This window comes from Melanaphis sacchari, unplaced genomic scaffold (assembly GCF_002803265.2).
Source record: "Melanaphis sacchari strain LSU unplaced genomic scaffold, SCAv2.0 Contig0_pilon_pilon, whole genome shotgun sequence".
Classification (NCBI taxonomy): domain Eukaryota; kingdom Metazoa; phylum Arthropoda; class Insecta; order Hemiptera; family Aphididae; genus Melanaphis; species Melanaphis sacchari.
In genome coordinates this window covers 10,065,014-10,085,299 of record NW_020270366.1, presented here as the reverse complement: position 1 = coordinate 10,085,299, position 20,286 = coordinate 10,065,014, and the positions used below count along the sequence as shown (strand labels likewise).

General features: G+C 24.2%; 1 protein-coding gene across 1 annotated transcript; it reads left to right on the top strand.

Annotated features, from left to right (window-relative positions):
• The first annotated feature begins 1,336 nt into the window (after positions 1 to 1,336).
• LOC112591542 lies at positions 1,337 to 18,302 on the top strand. The gene is made up of 4 exons (XM_025335385.1): positions 1,337 to 1,382; positions 7,515 to 7,579; positions 15,436 to 15,700; positions 16,757 to 18,302. Exons 2-4 carry the CDS (start codon positions 7,515 to 7,517, stop codon positions 17,132 to 17,134), a joined length of 708 nt encoding a protein of 235 aa, XP_025191170.1. The 5' UTR covers positions 1,337 to 1,382; the 3' UTR covers positions 17,135 to 18,302.
• Positions 18,303 to 20,286: the final 1,984 nt, after the last annotated feature.

Here is a 20,286-nt window from a genome sequence, read left to right as displayed (position 1 = left end):
TTATGTTGTTAATGTGAAATTATAAAAAGTATTTCTTTTTTAAGACTAAAACATTTACATTTGAACTACTAACTTGTATCATTTTTTATTACATATCAGTTAGGACAAATAACCAAATAACAAAAATATTAAATAATTTTTGAAATAACAGTATAAATTAATTAATCTCGGTGCATTAAAACGAACAACTCATCATTTATAGATCATATTATTATTTCAACACTTATTTTAAATCTAGAAATTTAAATGATTTTTTTCTTGTTTAAAAAAGAAAAATTACAAAATTTATTTTTAAAATATCGTGTGACGTTTAAAAATAACAACAAAAAAAGGTTCACAATTCTACAAGTCATTACAATAATTTTTTTAAATAATTATAAAAACAATAACAAAAATAATTTTAAATGTTATAATAATTATGTACACATTCATACTCTTAACAACTGTGAATAATATTATATTTTATTTCTTAATTATTATTGGTGGGTAGTGGGTACTCGAGGGACGACCGTATGAAATACGAATGTAATTTATATTAGTTATGGATGAACCTAATATGACACACGTGTCATTTCAATTAAACAAATTGCCTTTTCCCATTTAAACAGAATTTCCGTCATTGGTTTATTTTATTGTTTAATATTAAATAATGTTAAAATACATTATTAACTTGAAATATTATTAATATTTACAATTTATTTATACTACATTTGTGTAAAATATTGTGTATCAGGTAGAAACGTTGTCCATATATGGATCGAGTGCCAAAGTCCAAATGAAACCGAAACTATACGGAATCTAAATATAAATTCTACGATGGTGCTTCTATTTTTTTTTCGTTTTATTTAACGCCCCACCCCGAAAATGAACCGGAGATATATACCCAAGGCGACTTTATAAATAAAAAAATGCCTTACCATAACCAGAGCTTGGGTTTTATCGCACAGCAATATTCTACACGCGTCCGGTGTAATAGTGGGGGTGAGAGAGATGGAATGAGAAAATAGGAGTGGTTATAAGGGGAAGGTGGGTGTTTTAAATATAGTACCATCGGTTTCAAACGGACGCCAAATACGGTGCAATCTCGAATTTCGTAGGAGTCGCTGTTCCGCGGTTAACTGCCGAGCCCGAAACTAAACGTTCAGTGCGTTAGGCAGCCGGAATTGTACACATTATTATTACTTAAATATGTGCACGGAAAGATAACTTAATATTATTTTAATTCAATTAATCTTAAATATTTTGTAAACTATCTAGTCAATTTTTTTAACTTGTATTATTGATGTTTGATAATTATTAATATTATTTTTACACTTTTATTTATAAATATATTTTAAGTGTTGATTTTACAATTTTTTTGGATTTAAGTACACTATTTTAAGGTATTTATTTATTTTTGTGAATACAATTATTATTAATTAACCTTCATCAAACGTTATGTATTACATTTTAGTAATTAGTTTAAAATTAATAGAATTAATGAATTTACAATATAGGTAATATATATACATATATATAATTGTAAACATAATAGTAAAAAACAATATTATCAAAATATTTTTATAATTGTTGTCTAAAAACCTTATAACCTATACAAATTCAAAATTAATTAATTATAATTAAATAGATCAGAATATTATTATTCAGCCTATCTATATCCATACCATATAATATATAAATAATAAAAACTAATTGTATTTTTTTTCGCTTTTATATTAAGTATATAACAAAATATATTTAATACATTAGCATACATTCGTAATTGTTTTAGTGGTTTAACTAATAATTTGCGTAATAATGAATTAGTGTTTAAATGCAATAACTATAATTAAAATTTAAAAATATTTTAACAATTATTAAAAGAATCTACCTGAACAGATTAGGTTAGATTTGTATTTATTTTAATCCATGTAAATAAACTTCTATACTTCAATTATTTTTTTTTTTTTTTTTATATAGAATTAATAAACTTAATTGTATTAATTAATTTTTATTAAACAAATCTTAGAGTCAAATAAAAATGTATCATTGTTTAATATTATAATACAATCCAGAAGAAATAGATATTTTACTCAATTAAAATTTTGGCTGTAATCCGACATCTTTTATTCATCTAAATATAAAAGTAATACAAGCATCTGATTAAAGATATTATGCTTAATAATCAGAACAAAGTTTTACTTTTGTATAACATAATTTATAATTCTATGCCAAGTTTATTTATACATAATCAAAATTCTGTATGCATAACAATCACACATACTGGTTGTAATGTATCATGTATAAAGAATGAATAAATACTTGAAATAAAAATAGTTTATAGCCAAAAATGAACCAAAGTATTACCAGATAAGGTATCAAAAACGATTAAAATATAAGCATTATTATTTATTACTATTTTAATACGCATAAATAGATACTCTCTTATTAAAATAAGTGAAGTTCATTCGTGAATTGAATACGAAGGAAAATATCTAATATATGGATAAGAATGCTTACATTTTACTTATCTTTAAAATAAATAACAGCAATGCAATGTAATATGTAATATAGGTATAAAATATAAAAATATTTTATGTTTTTGATAATATTTTTATTTTTATTGTACTTCGTTCAGTTAAGTTTAAAAAATATCTACAATATACTTATCTACCAACTTATGTATCCTATTTGAAAAAAATTGTCTATTAAAATTCCAACCATTTTATTTTTAAAAAAACCTTAGCAATTAAATTTTTTTATCTTTTTTGTAAAGAAAATCTTTTTATCCATTAAATTGCGTTAATATTATTGACCGCTAAATAAAGTTAAAAAAATACTATATTAATTTTTTTTTAATTAAGTTAAGTAATTAAGTTTTTTTACAGAAATATATTTTTTTGCCAGACCAAAAAATATGAAGATCTAATTTTTTTTATTTTAAATCAAATTATCAACTAACTATTTAATCAAAAACATGATTTACCTATATCACACTAACGCCAATTTTAAAAAGACAACCTCTATTAAAATAATTGTAAAACACAAATTATCATATGATAAAACATACTAACTTTTTTTCAGTCTCATATATCAAACATACAGACATATGCATTATGCATAATAAACACATGTAGGCTTACTACTTAGTATCTAAATATTTATAAGATTATATAGGTATTTTTTTCTACAATTAAATAATCAGTCATCATTTTACTATTTTATAACCATATCAAAGTAATAACACCCTTTTCAATCCTTACCTACTCTACTTGTGCAAATAGGTAATTTTCAAAAAATCATTTTAAATACAATTTTATTTATAAACACCTACTTAAACATAGAAAAAAAACTGGTATTTCAAAAAACATTAATATAAAAATCGAAAGATTTATTAATATAGATACCTAGGCAAAAAAAAAAGAATAGATCAATGATTAAATATATTAATTTTTTTTTATTTTTTCTTTCTTGTTATTAAATCTACATACAAAAATTTCATACACTTTTAATACATTCATAAAATACTATATTTTTTATATTTTATATGATAAATAAAATTTACGATTGTTAAATATAAATATGAATGATGATACAATCAATTACTTATTTTATAGTGATATTATTAAATAAATATACCTGTACAACAAATTTAAACAAAAATATAGGTACATACTTTTATTTAACATAAATCAGAATGGATACCTACTAAAATTGTAAAACACTAAGCTTCGATGAATAAAATAAAATTTACTATAAATTATTACACAACAAATCATAGATTTAATTTAGGTATATTAAAGAGTGTGTAGATAATTTATTACCGGCTATACGTTAATTTATTTTAAATGATTTTTATTGTTATACCTATCACACAACTTAATGTTTTTTTTTTTTAAATCCATTTCTAAATTTTCTTTATGATTCTAATAATGGAAATTCATCTCTGATAATTAAACTTTTTAAAAATGTATTAAATTGTGTAAATTTAATAAACGTGATACTTCTATGAAAATACCATAATTCTCCGATCTTTGAAAGATTTATATTATAACCATTGTACTTCACCTTACTTTAAAACTTTGTATACAAAACATGACATTAAAAAATATCTAAGCCAATTATTACTAACATAATTTGTTGTATATTATTATAGTTACTATATTACTACATACAATACATTTATTAATAATAATAACAATAACACTGAACTATGCGATGCCATTTTAAAAGCATAATAAAGCATTTTTAACGCCTTTCAATACAAAAATAATCACTTGATTTTTTATTTTTACTAGGATTTCAATCATAATTTATGATCGCTTTTATTTGCTTCATACTATCCCGAGAATTTATAAAATAAGAATTAATACATGTTTTTATATATACAGTAATACGGTTTATAAATTATAATATTACATATAGAAGTATGGCAAAAAGAGCAATAAGACCTTTTGTAGGTGTTATAATAAACCACTATTAATACCGTCCTCGTGGGTGTAACTTGCTCAAACCAACAGCAACTCATTTAAGTAAGAAATATCAATATAAAGCTATAACAATTAAACCCTTTAAAAAGCTATTTATAAGTATAATCAAACAATTGATTTAATGTATTTTTGACAACATTTTTTACATGTTAAAAACAAAATCACATTTATACGATAAAGGCTTGATAGATATTTAATTACTATAACATGCTTAACAGAATTTTTATTAAAATAATAACATTACATATGTTACCATATATATCAGCCACATAAATTTCTAAATTTAAATACATAACATATAATAATTAATAACATAATGAAAAACAATAATTTTTACGCTATGAATGTTATAAGTTATAACATTGTAATAATATGATGCGTACATGCAGTCATCGCAAATAAGTTATTGTTAATTTAAAGCGGTGTATAATATTATAAACACCTCAATTTGAACAAAAAATTTTAAAATATCATCACTCATAATATTTGCATTCAATGTAGGACAGTAGCCGATAAGTTACGCCTATTTCTGGATCATAATATAATATTTGATCATAGAAAGGTTATAAACTCATAACTTATAAGTTATTATAAGTTAATGACATATCAAACCCAAACGGTAGAAATATTAAACAAAAATAATGGGTCAACAATCACTCGACAGCACAGTTTTCCCAGTTTGTTTTGCGTAAGCTTTCAAACAAATTACTTGGTCGCCTGCATACGTCGTATACCGGTATACCTGAACATGTCGTATGCATAATGTAATATATTTTGCTATAACATCCGTCAATGATATTAGTGACGGGGAAAAAAAATCAGCCGAGAGCAATATAATAGTGTCGTAGGTGTTTCCCGCGCATGTGTTGTGCGTGCCATTCACTGACCGGTTCTCGCTTTGAATGAATGAGAAATGTTGGTAAACAACAATATTGAAATAATTATTTATATTATTCATTCTCAAATAATCCACGAGCAGTAAAAGGTACACGCTGCTGCACGACAATCATATAGGTGTGTTTACCAAAATAAAACCCGTTTCCGATCACCTGAAATATTGTTCCATGACATATGGATAACAACGACGAAGTCATAAAGATTATTATTATGCACCTATTATATTAATATTATTATCACTGCGGACTTGCACCAAGCCACCAAAAATTTTATTTAGAATTATTGACACTCAAGTGAACGTTGAAACGGTTTTAGATTAGATTAGGTACGGTACTGAGGTCTTTCAGACTTCAGGGTGTGAATTGTTTTTACAATTAAATCGTTATAATATACTCTTTTATTTGGACAACCGTTATCATTATCATATATATATATATATATATTATAATATTGATATATTATTCTACCCACCTTCAACCACGCACAAAGCACGACCTGCGTGGCCAAAATAATGATAAGTCATTTTTTTTCAATTCATTTCGTTCACATGGTTTGTTGCGTAAATATAATTATATAAACAATAAAAAATATCAAACATGCTTAACATATTTACTGTTAAGTGTTAACAAATTATTACCATAAATGGCTTCAAACATTTTAGAAGAGTTTAAAATAATAAATAAATAATGATCTATCATTATAACGCATAAATCGACACGTTATATACTTTACACTTACTAAGTAATACACCTACATAGAAAGATCTATTTTTTACTCAACATTTATATGATATATTTGATATATAATTCATAAATTATATACGCTTTTGAATTCTTTGTATATTTTATAAACAGTGTTAAAGTAAAGCTTTTATATATATATATATATATATATATATATATATCTTATTTTTATTTTTATTTTTTTTTTTTTGTATTATGAAGTAATAATAATGAATATTGCATGATATATGAATATGAGAACTAAATAAAAATGTATACAATATTATGTAAAAGTATACAACACATACCAATTAAAAAAAAAAAAACGAAGATTAAATTAATTTAAAGTAAAACAATTTTTAAAATTTAAACTTCAATTTAGTGTAATTTTTATTTGCTTAAATAAAAAAATGAATTTAACTTAATAATTATTAATTAATGATAATAACATTTTTTAACAACAAAATTTAAACACGTAAATCATAACATTAAGTATAATTTAGATACAATAATTACAAATCAACTTGAATATTATATAATATAATATTACCACTCCTAAAAGTGTAAACATGCATGTACCTATGTTATATAACTATAAAATCTTAATAAATACAATACCAACGGATTTAAGAAATAAACTTTGTAAACAAATGTTAGACAGCACACTTTTCTTGCTTAGAATTTTGCTTTATTTTTTTATAGTACGTAGGTAATTAAAAACTGATATACTTTATCCAAAAATTTGTTTTGGATAAATATTTAATTAAATCCATATATCATAACCACGCATAACTAAATGTAATAATTATATAACTATAGTGTCAATTTTGAGTTAATTAAATAGCTATAATTTTATAATGTCTCATATTAATTATATTATATGCATATACAAACTAGAATGTAGAATTTTGAATTTAATTTACTAAAATTGAAAACGTTTAATATTTTTAAATTGTAGTAATACTTTAACAGACGTATAATAACATTAACGATTATACGAGTACAATAAAATATATTTATTGATTAAAAAAAATCGCTCAACCAATTAATATACATAACTATCAATTCGATACTCATGAATACAATATTTAAATGATATAAATAGCATGATATTTAAAATTAGTGTACACAGAAATTAGAAAGCAATTAATATTAAGATTGCCTTTAAGAAACGTATACCTATTATATTTCCTATAATATTCAAGATAATTAAAAATTGAAGTAATTTTATTTATATTTTAAGAAGATTTCAGTTATCTATGTGTATTGTTTACGGTACCTATAGAGTTGCAATAAAAACCAATACATTTTTGGATAAAACAAATAAGCAATATTTATATTATAATTTATAATCATTATAACAGAATAGAAATTACTACCTAACCTTTTAGCTTTAATAATATAATTTTAATATTTTTATTTTCAGATGCAAGGTATTGGTATTAAAACACAAGACAATGGAATTTTACCGGCAAGCAAAGACATTGGAAAGTAAGTTATTTACAACTATCAAAATATATAATGTACTAATATTAAACACAAGAAAATATTTGTACTTAAAAAATATATTCATCGATGATATGTATTCTAAAATATCTTGAGAATATATTAATTATTCAAAGATGATTTAATGCACTAAAAACTATTAAATAAACATTTTACGTTTTCTGTCATTCTTATTAAGTTATCTAATACCTATACTATATAGTTGTATTACTTAAGTATAATTATTTTGCGATTTAAAGAACATATAGGCACATAATATTTTTAATGGTGATTTTATTAATCGATGTACCATGTACCTACCCAAACCAATCTCATTTTGACTCAAAATTATTATAATGATAAATTTTTTTAAGAATTTACGGTTTACGCATTCAATTGTAAAACTATTTTCGAAATAAGTCATAAACATTGTGGATAGGTAACGTGGAAAACGACTATTGACTTGTACCGGAAGCATACAAGAAGTCGAGAACCAACGTTTCTCGAGGTGATTCATATGAATCATATTAAGTAAATACTATATAAACGAAGAGATAATATTTCACACCTTATCCTGAAAATCATCATACACCACGTTACATAACTATTGTACTTTTCAGCAAGGTTTAATTTGAATTTTACAAATTTACCTGGATACATAATCACGCCTATGGCATATTATAACATGCATACCTATTAATAATAATAATAATACTAACATAACGGCCACTGATCGTAATAACATAAGAACTATCAACACTTGGTCTATACATGGAACCTGTGAGTTATAAAAATAACATGATATGTGCCTATGTAACTGTATCTTACCTTAAAGTGGCATTCTCGACTTGTGATCCTTGGAAACAGACGACACATTTCGTCGGATCTGAAATGATGGCTAAATGACTAATGAAGCTTGCAAATAACTCGTAAAAATATATTCACACTGATAACACATACTCGCGAACAACAATTTGGAAACGATTTGATCGAAAAACGTTGAAAATCATGTAATAGCGAGGTAGACGTGGATATCGGGATTGTCACTTGACCGATGACATAAAACATCACGGTTGTCTGCTCACACTAGCTCACAAGTATACCGTATTTAACGCGGTCACTGAATTTAAATTATATTGTGATCAAGGAGGCTGACGTTAAACCACGACCGCTATCCACACCGTTAACGTTAATCCGGGTGTTTCCACTGCAAAATACCATATAGAATTGAATATATTCAAATTATAGGTACCTATGTAATAAAAATATTGTTATCTACGTATTAAATATACGAATTATAAAACATAACATGATAAAATGGAAACTGAGTTACGTAAAACATGTGAATGCAGCATTGCAGCCTACAATGACTGTCGTAGTGTGAAGTTTAATGCTTCAACTATGGTTTAAATTCAGTGACACGTTTCAAAAGTATTATCATGAGCAAGTTACCACGATATTTTACATTACCGGGTTTGATATTTTCTCGCAACCAGATGATCATTGATCACAATATTTTCTATTTGTCTGACAGTCTTCTTGGCGTATGCAACGCTATGACATTGTCCGATTCTCAATAATTTAATATCAATTATTCATCGTTCGCGAGAGCGTAAAAATGCTGATCAATGCAAATTCAGATCAGATTTAGGTGAAAAAAGTTTTATGTATCGGTACATATCACAATAAATAATAATAATACAATCCACCAAGAAGATTAAAGAGGAAATTATGTAGAGACCTAGAGTCACCACCCTCCTCAAAAAAAAAATTTAAAAATATCAAAGTAGGTAGGTCATTGAGTGCCCACTTACGCCAAGTTAAGAACGATGGTGCAATAATAAATTGTCACTCGTACTTCGTTTAGAAATTATAAATTATATTGACATTTGAAGTTTATTATCAATCACGTTAATCGTCCATCCGCCGTCGACAAGACAAAATATTACCTCACAATTGTATGGCGTGTGCAGAGATTACAGACTGTCTAAGTCTTAATAATAATAATAATAATAATATTGATAAGTAGTTTGTACATCATGATTAATGGGTTAACATATTTACATAATCAATAAATATTATTACTTGCGATAGATATTTTTTTTTGAATCTAATGTCAGAATAAAAATTTAACTTAATACCCAGTATATTAATTAAAAATTATTATTACCATTAACTACATTTCTAAATTAGCTCGCAGTAAGTACTGTATACAAATATTATATAATGTCCATTTCATTATTTTTAAACTATTAATTAGATAGAAATTAGTTAAATTAGAATAAATAGTGTTATGTAAAATAAATAGTAAAAGTAAAACATTTGACTGATGGTGATTATTTAATAAAATGTATTATTATAGTATTTACTAGAGTTTTCTGTTTCTTCAGGTGAGCAGTCCAAATCCGATAGATTACCACCATCTTAAGTGTTACTGCAATTTTTGCTTACTGTAGAGGATTATACATACAACCAGAAAATGTTCATAGGTATACAAGAATGAAGTAGACATAGAGACACTAGAGCGAGAAAATTCTGAATACGTTTTTAAAAACAGTTTTAATACAAGCTCATACAATATAGGCAATATAGCATTATAGCAACGTTCAGAACATAATTAGCCATACATATTAATTTTTATCAATATTATAACAAAAAATTTCATATTTTTAGTATTATATATTATATTTATGCATTAAATAAAACATTAAAACATTGTAATTTGTAACCATATTGATATGATGTCCGAAATGAAAAATTAAATACCAGACGAAATAAAAAAACGTATATAGCAGCGCTGTCTAGTGTAGAAGAAAAAGCCGTCGTGTAGTTTATCGTTTGCGTGCAATCACAGACGGTTTTTTATCAAAACGATGACGCTAGATAGCGCTGCCATTACTGTAAAGACTTATTGACTGAATAAAACATTATTAACAAGGCAATACAAAAATAACATATCTCATTGAACAGACACAACTATCACTCCGATGAAAAGCGAAAGGTCTAAACCTTTACGATTTAATACAACATTAACATATTATTATTATTATTGCACGGTGATCACCAGTACTTTCTTTTATCGCAAACCCGATGAGTGATAACTATTGTAAGTAATAGCAATTAGCAAAGTAATTGCACGGAACAATAATTACAGCTAATATGTACTAGATAACAGTAGTAATGATTGATGATTTAATACGATTTTTAAGTAATAATATTAAAAACTCGATAAATTAAAAATGAAGACATAGGATTTGAATTTTTGATTCTGGGTGCGGCGAATCGGTTTAATTTATGATTAGTATCAAATTTTTACTCTAAAATTTAAATAATATATCGTAAAAATATATTCAAGTTGGTACCCAAATTTAAAAACGTGCAACCTTGCAACCAAAAGAATAAAACAGAATTACACAACAGTTTATAGATTTTACAACTTGAAGTTATGAAAATTTCTCATAGATAACTTCTTGACTCTAAACTCGTCAAATGTTCAAAATAATATGCTGTTGATTTTCAACTACCGTGTGTATAGGTATTTGTCAAAATAAATAATAAAATGAAACCTAATAATTATTAGCCGCCATCGTAACATTCTCGTGATCGTTGTTAATCATTACCATGTGCAACGTAAGTATATGTATACTACTTATTTAACTATTTATTATATAATTGATAATGACAAATAACTTAACTATCGAATGTGTAATGACATATATACTGTTTAGCTGCACAAACCTATGATTTAAGCTCGATGAATTGTATATCATAATAATCCGACGTACAATTAATATTGCAAAAAGCAAACATAGATCGTAGCCCGTTAACCATGCAAATGCATTCGTTAAAACATTAATTTTTTTAAAATTTTTTAAAGCCCGTTTCGTAAATGTTAGTTGAGGAATTCACATCTTCGTAAAATAAATAGTTTTCTTTGATCAAAATAATTAGATAGAATCTACACTCTGAACAACGACCGTATTATTTATTTATGGTCTACGACTTTTATGAATGTTTAAAAAATAATAAATCGTATAAAATATTTATTTTTGTTATTATTTTTTGTATTCAGATGAAATTTAAAATGAATTATGTATTTTTTTTTTACATTAAAGATCAGTGAGAATGAAGATGCTACGCTGCTATTGTATACCTTAAGCTCTTATCCATTTCATAACACACTTTTTTTCACTATCCCTTTGAAGTGAACCTATTAAAACCACAAAATAATTCAATAATGGTGTTGACGTGTAATTAATTTTTTTTTAAACTCGTATTATAATTTCTTTTTCTTTTTTTTTACCTTTACAAAACTCATTCAAAAAGTCACTTAAAAAATGTTAAAACTAGTTTTATTCTTATTTTTATTTATTACGACTTAGTCAAAAACAAAAATTGTTCTCTATCTAAATTATTTGAAAACGCTTCAAACATTAAATACTAACTTAATTATTTAAATTCCTATTTAATTCGAGGGGATTTAAATTTCTAAAGAGGTGTTTCGCTCTCTTCATCCAATTACGATTTCCAATACCCTACTAAAAATGAATTAATATTCCAAAAACATGTGGTTCTTTTTTTATATAATATACCTATATCGTCCGTCACTGATCCATGATACACCATCGATTAAAGATAGGTACAACCATATTCTACATTATAATAACAATGCATATTTAATTATTTTGTTTATGATTTTTAATGTCAATGTAGAATTCTCGATTATCTTTGTGCTTACAATATTCAAATTGAAACATTTTTCCAAAATTTTTAACGAGATATAATCAACATTCATTGTATAAAAAAATATTCAATGTCACTGTTATAATTAGACACAGACACGCGTCACACGTGTATATAAATAGAAAGTACCTAGTGGATATAAGATATAACAGATGAACTATACAATTTAGGAGTTATTGGTGTATTTATTTATACATTATTATTATTAAAATTACACAATAAATTATTATTATATTAATATGAATTTAGAAGACGGCAAAATATTTCAAGGCAGGTCATCGACACTGTCAAACGACTAACGGTATTTCCCCCATATTTTGATAGTCAATCCAAATTGTTTGCTCTTTTATGTATACTTTTATAAAATTATACAATTTATTTATAATTGTACACCATATCGTCTATATCTGAGTACTCTGTACACGTAATGACTGTATTGTGTTAATTAATATTATTGTTATATAATATTTTAAGAATAGAATATAGAAATTGTTTTCGTAAAATTATTAAATCGTGGAAAGACGTACAATATACATTATGCCGTTATTATTAAATCGATATGTCTAAAAATATTATTCGATCTGAATATTAGATGCTTGGTTGCGCCAAAGGGCAAAGCCGGTATGTCTATTTATTTTTTTTTTAAACGAGATAACTCGAATAGTACAATGAGGTTGAGTGCATTGGTGGGAATGCATACAATTTCAGTTGTCCATAATCTAGACATTATTATAATGACAATTTCATAAAAAAACATTTGCTATTTTTGGAACCGTTTTCGGACCAAATATAATAAACTTAAAACTATACTGTTTGTTGTTTTCATTTAAATTTGTATTTAATCCAATTTGAAAAATTTGAGACTTGCGTAAAAACGTGAACTTAAATTGTTGAAATGAGTACCTAATAACAGTAGTTTTCTAAAATAATTTGTGATGTACATCATTTTTCGCGATATAAATCATAATAGTTCGTTGTTGTTATCCCTACGATATAAAAATGCGAATTTTATTTGAATACGTATACGGTATACTACATACCATATTATACGTAATAATGCGTTTTAATTACTCAATGGCCGTCTAGTCACAAAACACTTTTCACTTTAAATCTTCAACATTAATTCCCAAATGTCTAAGTATTATTATTACAACTTATTATTATCACCATACTTGCTGAACCGGAAGCATAGTCGAATGCGGGTGAGACTCCAACGGTCATTTAGCTCTTATAATATTACAATGGTATCCCCATAGTTTCTTTATTTTATGTTCAACACATATACGCCGCTTAGTCATCTACATTTCTGCATTTTTGCTATACACCATTATGACAATACGTTAAACAGAAAATCGATAAAACGTAATAGTTACTATTTTATATAAAAAAATAATTCATAACAAAAGTTAAAATAGCTGTGAATCATCAATGAAGCACGTGTAGGTCAGATCAGGTCCATAGTTCAATATATCTATTTTATTTTATTATAATACATTTAATTCTATGTAATCTGATATCTTGTACCTACGACGTATTTTAGACTTTTGGAGTTTTGGATTACTGTTTTAGAAAATTATATAATAAAAATATATTTTTTTTTTATTTAAATATATTTATTCGTAAACAATGAATAATATTGACAATTATAACATAATTGTTAATTTTACATTTTATTTATGTATCTATCTGGAACTCAGGAATCTATATTTTTACTTTGTCTGAAAATAATTTGTACGAACGAAACATTTTTGAAATTAATTATTTTTATGATATATTATAAATGACAATAACTTAATAAACTGAACAAAACAGATTTAAATAAATAATAGTTATCGCTAATCGTTAATGAGGTTATTATAATTCAATAATTATAATTTTCTGTCAACATATTTTTTTTTAAATTTATTAATTTAATTTAAATAATTAATTATAAGAGCAATAACAATAATCTTATTTAGTCAAATGTTAAAGAACTAAGATAATACGTTAAAATATAAAATAAATTATTATTTATATTATATATATAAATAAATATATATAATGTCAATTACTTGCTTACTTTTATGTAGGCAATAAATAAAATTTTATAATTTTAAACATTTAATAAGTAAATGAATTGTGATCAGCGTAATATTTAAAATTAAATTGATAAAAATGTAATAATCTAGTATATACTAATATTTGAATATATTAATCATAAATTAATAATAATTCAACTTTTACTACCATATTATTATATATTATAATATCATAGCTTAAATTTTTTAAATATACAAAATGTAACAACACTTTGGTCATTGACTTAAATTTTTAATTAATAAAACTTAAAATAATCATATTCAACATAATATATTTGATTAACTGATAAGTAATGTCAAATATAATAGGTATATTAATTATATTACTATGTTAGTTCTACTTAGATCTTCCAATAAGATTTATTTATTAGTCAACTCTAATTAAGCTATTAGTATTATTGTGATTCTATGTATAAATTACATTTTTAGATATTATTGTCTCATTTAAAATTACAATACAATTTACTTAGTGTACTATAATTTTATTGTTAATCAAATAATGACTCATTATTTTTCATTCTACTTGAAAAATAAAATTTTATGGAATACAACTTAGTTATTAATTATTATTTATTGGATATAAGTAATTTAACCTTTTCTAAAAATGTATATATTAGCTATACATAATACATTTTAATAAAGAGAAAAAAATATCTATTAACTAATATTTCAATATTTTGAATAAGTTTATTCAATTTGGTTATTATCATTTTAAAACAATTATAAAGGTTTTAACACTCGGTAGCAATAATTTATGATCGAAATTCAAATAGGTATATATTTATCGCTACCACTATTGCTGCGGCATCGCAGTACGTATATTGTACACTGTACAGGTTACACATTTTTGAAAGACAGAATATTTTTAAATTGCACCTAATAGTAATAAATAGTAAATTAGTAATAACCTATGTACAATCACTACAAAAGTAACAAAGGAATTAAATATTGAATTTTGCAAACTTCTCTTAATAATTGAATGTTTTTTTTTATTTATTTATTATTATTATTATGGAAAGTTAACATTTAATTTTTTTATAGAAATCGCAGAAAATCTCGATGGAAGCTTAAATTTCATCATCAAGCATTACCTCCAGAGTACTTGAACCATTATGAAGCATCCATAATGTCTCCTCAACCATCTCCAGGAATTTCATCGTCTCCTACACCTGTCCTTTTTACAGGAAATCTCAAATCAAAGCTACCACCAGAAGCTCAAACTAGTGTCCGTTTTGATGATCTACCATACATGGGAGAGATGATATTAGATAATGCAAAACCACGAAGGGGACGCAAACCAAAAAAGGTAAAAATCATTCATATTCTGACGTTAAAATCGAAGTCACAAGTCACTACAAAAATTGTTTTCACTTTATTTTCTTAAACATTTTTAAATGACACATTCCAAAGCAAATTAATTTTTTTTGAAAATGCTACTGTAAAAAAAAAAATTAAATTTTAAACCAATAGATAATATAAGTTATAAATATTTAAAGTTTTAAATTTTAACGTACGGAGTAAAGTGGATCAGGATCAAACCGTAAAATGTTGGTTCACTACTCCGTTTATCTAAATTCTAAATATATACTTAAACCTTACAAACTACAAGTCATTTATTTCATAATTTGGTTTTTATACATCGAAATACCTACTTGGCAAACATAATGATTTATAATATGCAATTAAAAACGTATGATCATTCAAGAAAGTGTACACTTAAAAATAATATAATAAAAAAATATTCAATATATTTGTTTTTCAAAAATAATGTATAATAATAACTTCAAAGTATGTAAAAAAAATATTTCCAAAACCTTTAATAAACTTCAAAATAATTAGTATTAATATTAAAAGAATCACCAAATATATTTATGTGAACAATAAAAAAATCCATAAATGTAATATTATTGTTACTCTAGAATATTGGACATATATAAAATAATTTGTACGTATTATATACGTAACATATTATTTTTATCTTCTTAAAAACGTATGCATGTAATCTTATCGAATTAAATTAGACACTATCAAATTAAAAATATTGAGTACAAACACGTTAAAATAATATAATCAGTGTTATAAAACACCTCATGTACACACAACTTTATAATTAATTAATTCACTTTCATGTTTAAATACTATATTGTAGATTTATAAAAAATGTTATCAGTATACAGTTTGACAATAACGTGATAATAATTTAACACCTAATGAATCTAAAGAATTTATATGCATTCCGCAAACTTATGAATAGTAGATTCCTATTAAATAAATAGTATAACAATTAATTATAATAGAACAATAAAGTATTGAACAATTTACCTTTTTTTTCTTCTAACCGGATGTTTTCATTACATTGTAGGCTGATATATGTCACTTAATATATAAAAACTATGGTACAACCGTTGTAGAAGAACCTTTGAACCTTTGCGTCAGGGACCAGATATCATCAATAAATGATTTTCAACTACCTGGTACCGCGAGTCTTCAGGAAACACTGAATCTTCAATCAAAAGAATCTAAACGAAAGAGTAAAAAGTCGCTGGCTCGAGAGCGTCTGGAAAAAACGTTCAAAGAAAAAGGTTTCTTAATACAGACGCAACAACTGGAATCCGCCCAAGGAGCCACGTACTGTAAATTTAGACAATTAAGGAAATTTACGCGATATCTGTTTAGAAGTTGGAAGCATCATTTACCTGGTGATGTCGTAGACAACGGTGTTAATAGTCAAATTACTTAAATTGTCTACTAATTAAATAATATGATTTATAAGTGTTCTTTCTATGAGTGAATTATGTCTATAATAATTCTTAGAACTCAATACACGGACGAGTGTAAATTACGAATATCTAAATGTTTAGAATCGAAATTAAAATAAATGTGTTAAGAACACAATTTAATAATTTATTGGAGACAAAGAAGTGTTGGTGAGTGTTATCATACAATTTTGAAAAAGAAAAACGTATTTGCCAAAGGAAAACATCGAACTTAAATGTCTAAATGACAATAAAATATAAACAGTACCTATATGAGCATAATGCAAAATGAACTTTGTTATTTGATTTATAAAATCTTTCTTTGTTGTATAATAGACAGTACATCAAATACTAATTAAGAATCACCAAGTTCGTGTACTTAAATTTACATCAATTAATACCATCATAATTCAAAAATATTAATTATTTAATTATTTGGTGACAATAAAATAATTGTAATGAAAAAGGAACTATTCGTCATTAAATTATAGATTTTACAATTTTTTAAATTCTTATATGATTTACAAAATAGTAATGTGGGGTCGGTTAAAATGAAGATTTTCAATAAATTCGTTTACTTCCGTGAACACATTGATGTATTGGAGAAGATCTTGACATATGTTATAGCATTTCACAATATTTTAAAAACTATTTTGTTTAAATGTAAACCTAATAATATTTTGTGAGGAATGACGAAATAAGAATAAGGGTACTGCAAAAAAAAAAATAACTCTAAAAATTTAATCCCTGAAAAAAAAAATCCGAAAAAATAATCACGGAAAAAGTAACTCCTTATGAGATTTTGCAAAACTAAAAAAAAAAGTGAACAAGCGGGGACAATGATTTATATTTAATTATTATAATAGTGTACACTTCTATCATATTATATTGAGTCAAAATTGACTAAAGTTATTAAGTGTTGAGTTTGTATGTTATTGCATATAGTAAAATTGTGTCATGAAACAATCAATTTTGCCATTTAGTTGTAGGAAAACCACCCCTTGATTTGGTTATTAATTATCAAAATAAAAAATAAATTGTTGGCAGACCATGACCAACTTGCTCTGCAAAATATAGGAGAGTTCAAAACAAAATGTTCTAAATAGAAAACAGTTAAAAAAAGATAAAAAATCTTATGTAAATGGTTCAGATCTAATTAAATTTAAATAAATTAAAAAAAAAAAAACGATTATGAAATATTAGTATGTATAATTTTTTTTCCAAAATATTTCATATTTGACATTGTAAAACAAATTTATTACATACAACTAAAAAAATTGACTGTTTTTAAATCATAGTTACATAGATTGACACTGAAATCTCGTCAATATGCGTGTTAAATATAGGTACACATTATTTTAATTAAGATATATTTTTCCGTGGTTATTTATTAGAGAAATCAATAACATTGGTCTATATATTTGTAAATTGTATATAAGTAGTAAATCTCTTTTTGATATGACTTTGTGAGATTCAACTTTCATAATTACTTATATTAACACTGTTTCCAAAATTATTGGTCATGTTCATAATATTATGTTGTTTTATGTCATATTATACAATATAATGTAATAATATACACTTCTAATGTTTGTATCATATTTCTTAAATAAAACGTGCGAAAAATATAAGCCAACCATCATAACACACACACACATATATATATATATTGAACATAGATAAGATATGTACACACACACATATATAATATGATATAAATTATAAGTTTTTAAAATAGTGACCTAAGTACCATTATTATTTATTATACTTCAATTAATTTTGTTTTTAATGTATTCATTTTTAAAATAATTTATAAACATTTAACAAAATAATGCTCGTGGATATAATATAATAATATTCTATTCCATAAAACAACTATTTATAATATCTCTATTTTTCGATGTTTAAAAATCATATACACACACTCATTATATTTTTTTATGTGTAAATCATTTTTAATTTTATTACTTCTTTCAAAATCGAAAATGTTAGTATCAATCTATTAGTAAGCAACATTTTTTTCATCATTAAATTGTTTATATTTAAATACCTATTTATATAGATACTTGAAAACAAATGCTCTTTTTATTCATGAATTGTATTATATTATATTATATTATGGTCGTAGAAGATTAACTATCAATGAATAATACATTGTCAATGATGATGGTAATTAAATAAAAGCAAGATTTTATCCTTTTCTCGTAATTTAAATCCATAAAAATAATGTAGGACTAGTATGTATAAAATATTCTGAAGAAGAAAATATAACTTAAAATCAATAAAAATTACTTTATTCCTTATTGCTAGTTCAAAATAATATTAATAAATCAAATCAATTATTTAAATATATTTTAATAGTTTTAATGTATTTTAAAAATATAAAATATTATGTATTGATATATTAAAAAATTATTTATTTATCTGTAGACTGTGATAAATAAGGTACTATCAGTGCTAAACCACATATAAAAATGTTAACGTATATGTTGACAGATATTTTAGTACCTATAGTACCGACTATACCTATTATTGTACATGAACACTGATCTTGTTTGTTTTTTACTTGTTTTTACTTTGTTTAGTAATAATATTTATCTGTGGTTAAAATAATATATTGTTACCAACACCATTAGCCAAGCTAATTTGTTGAATTATTTATAATGTTGAAGAATAACAACAAATGTATTATAATAATAATTATGTGTTTTTATTAAAAGAAATTTGTGTCAACATGTATTATTTTTTTTCATACGTTTTGTTATATCATGGATATAATAAAATCTGGAAATGTAACTTTTTAAGTATAAAATAATAAACATTTAAGGAAATTCAAACTTTAAGGTAGGTACAAAATTATTAATAGATATGTTAATAAATAAATGAAACTACATGTTTATTAAAATTATTAATATACTAAACTATTAAAGGACATTATAAATGCTAATATAATATTATAATATCAAGTATGATAATCCTGTTTTTTCCTCTAAAAATAAATTTTTTTAAATTCTGACTTTAAAATTTTTAAATATATTATTCCATATTTTCAAATTCTTGAATTGTTTTGTATTACTTCAAAAATGTATTGTGGTGATACAAATTATTGTTTTTTTGAATAAGATGAGAACCTTAC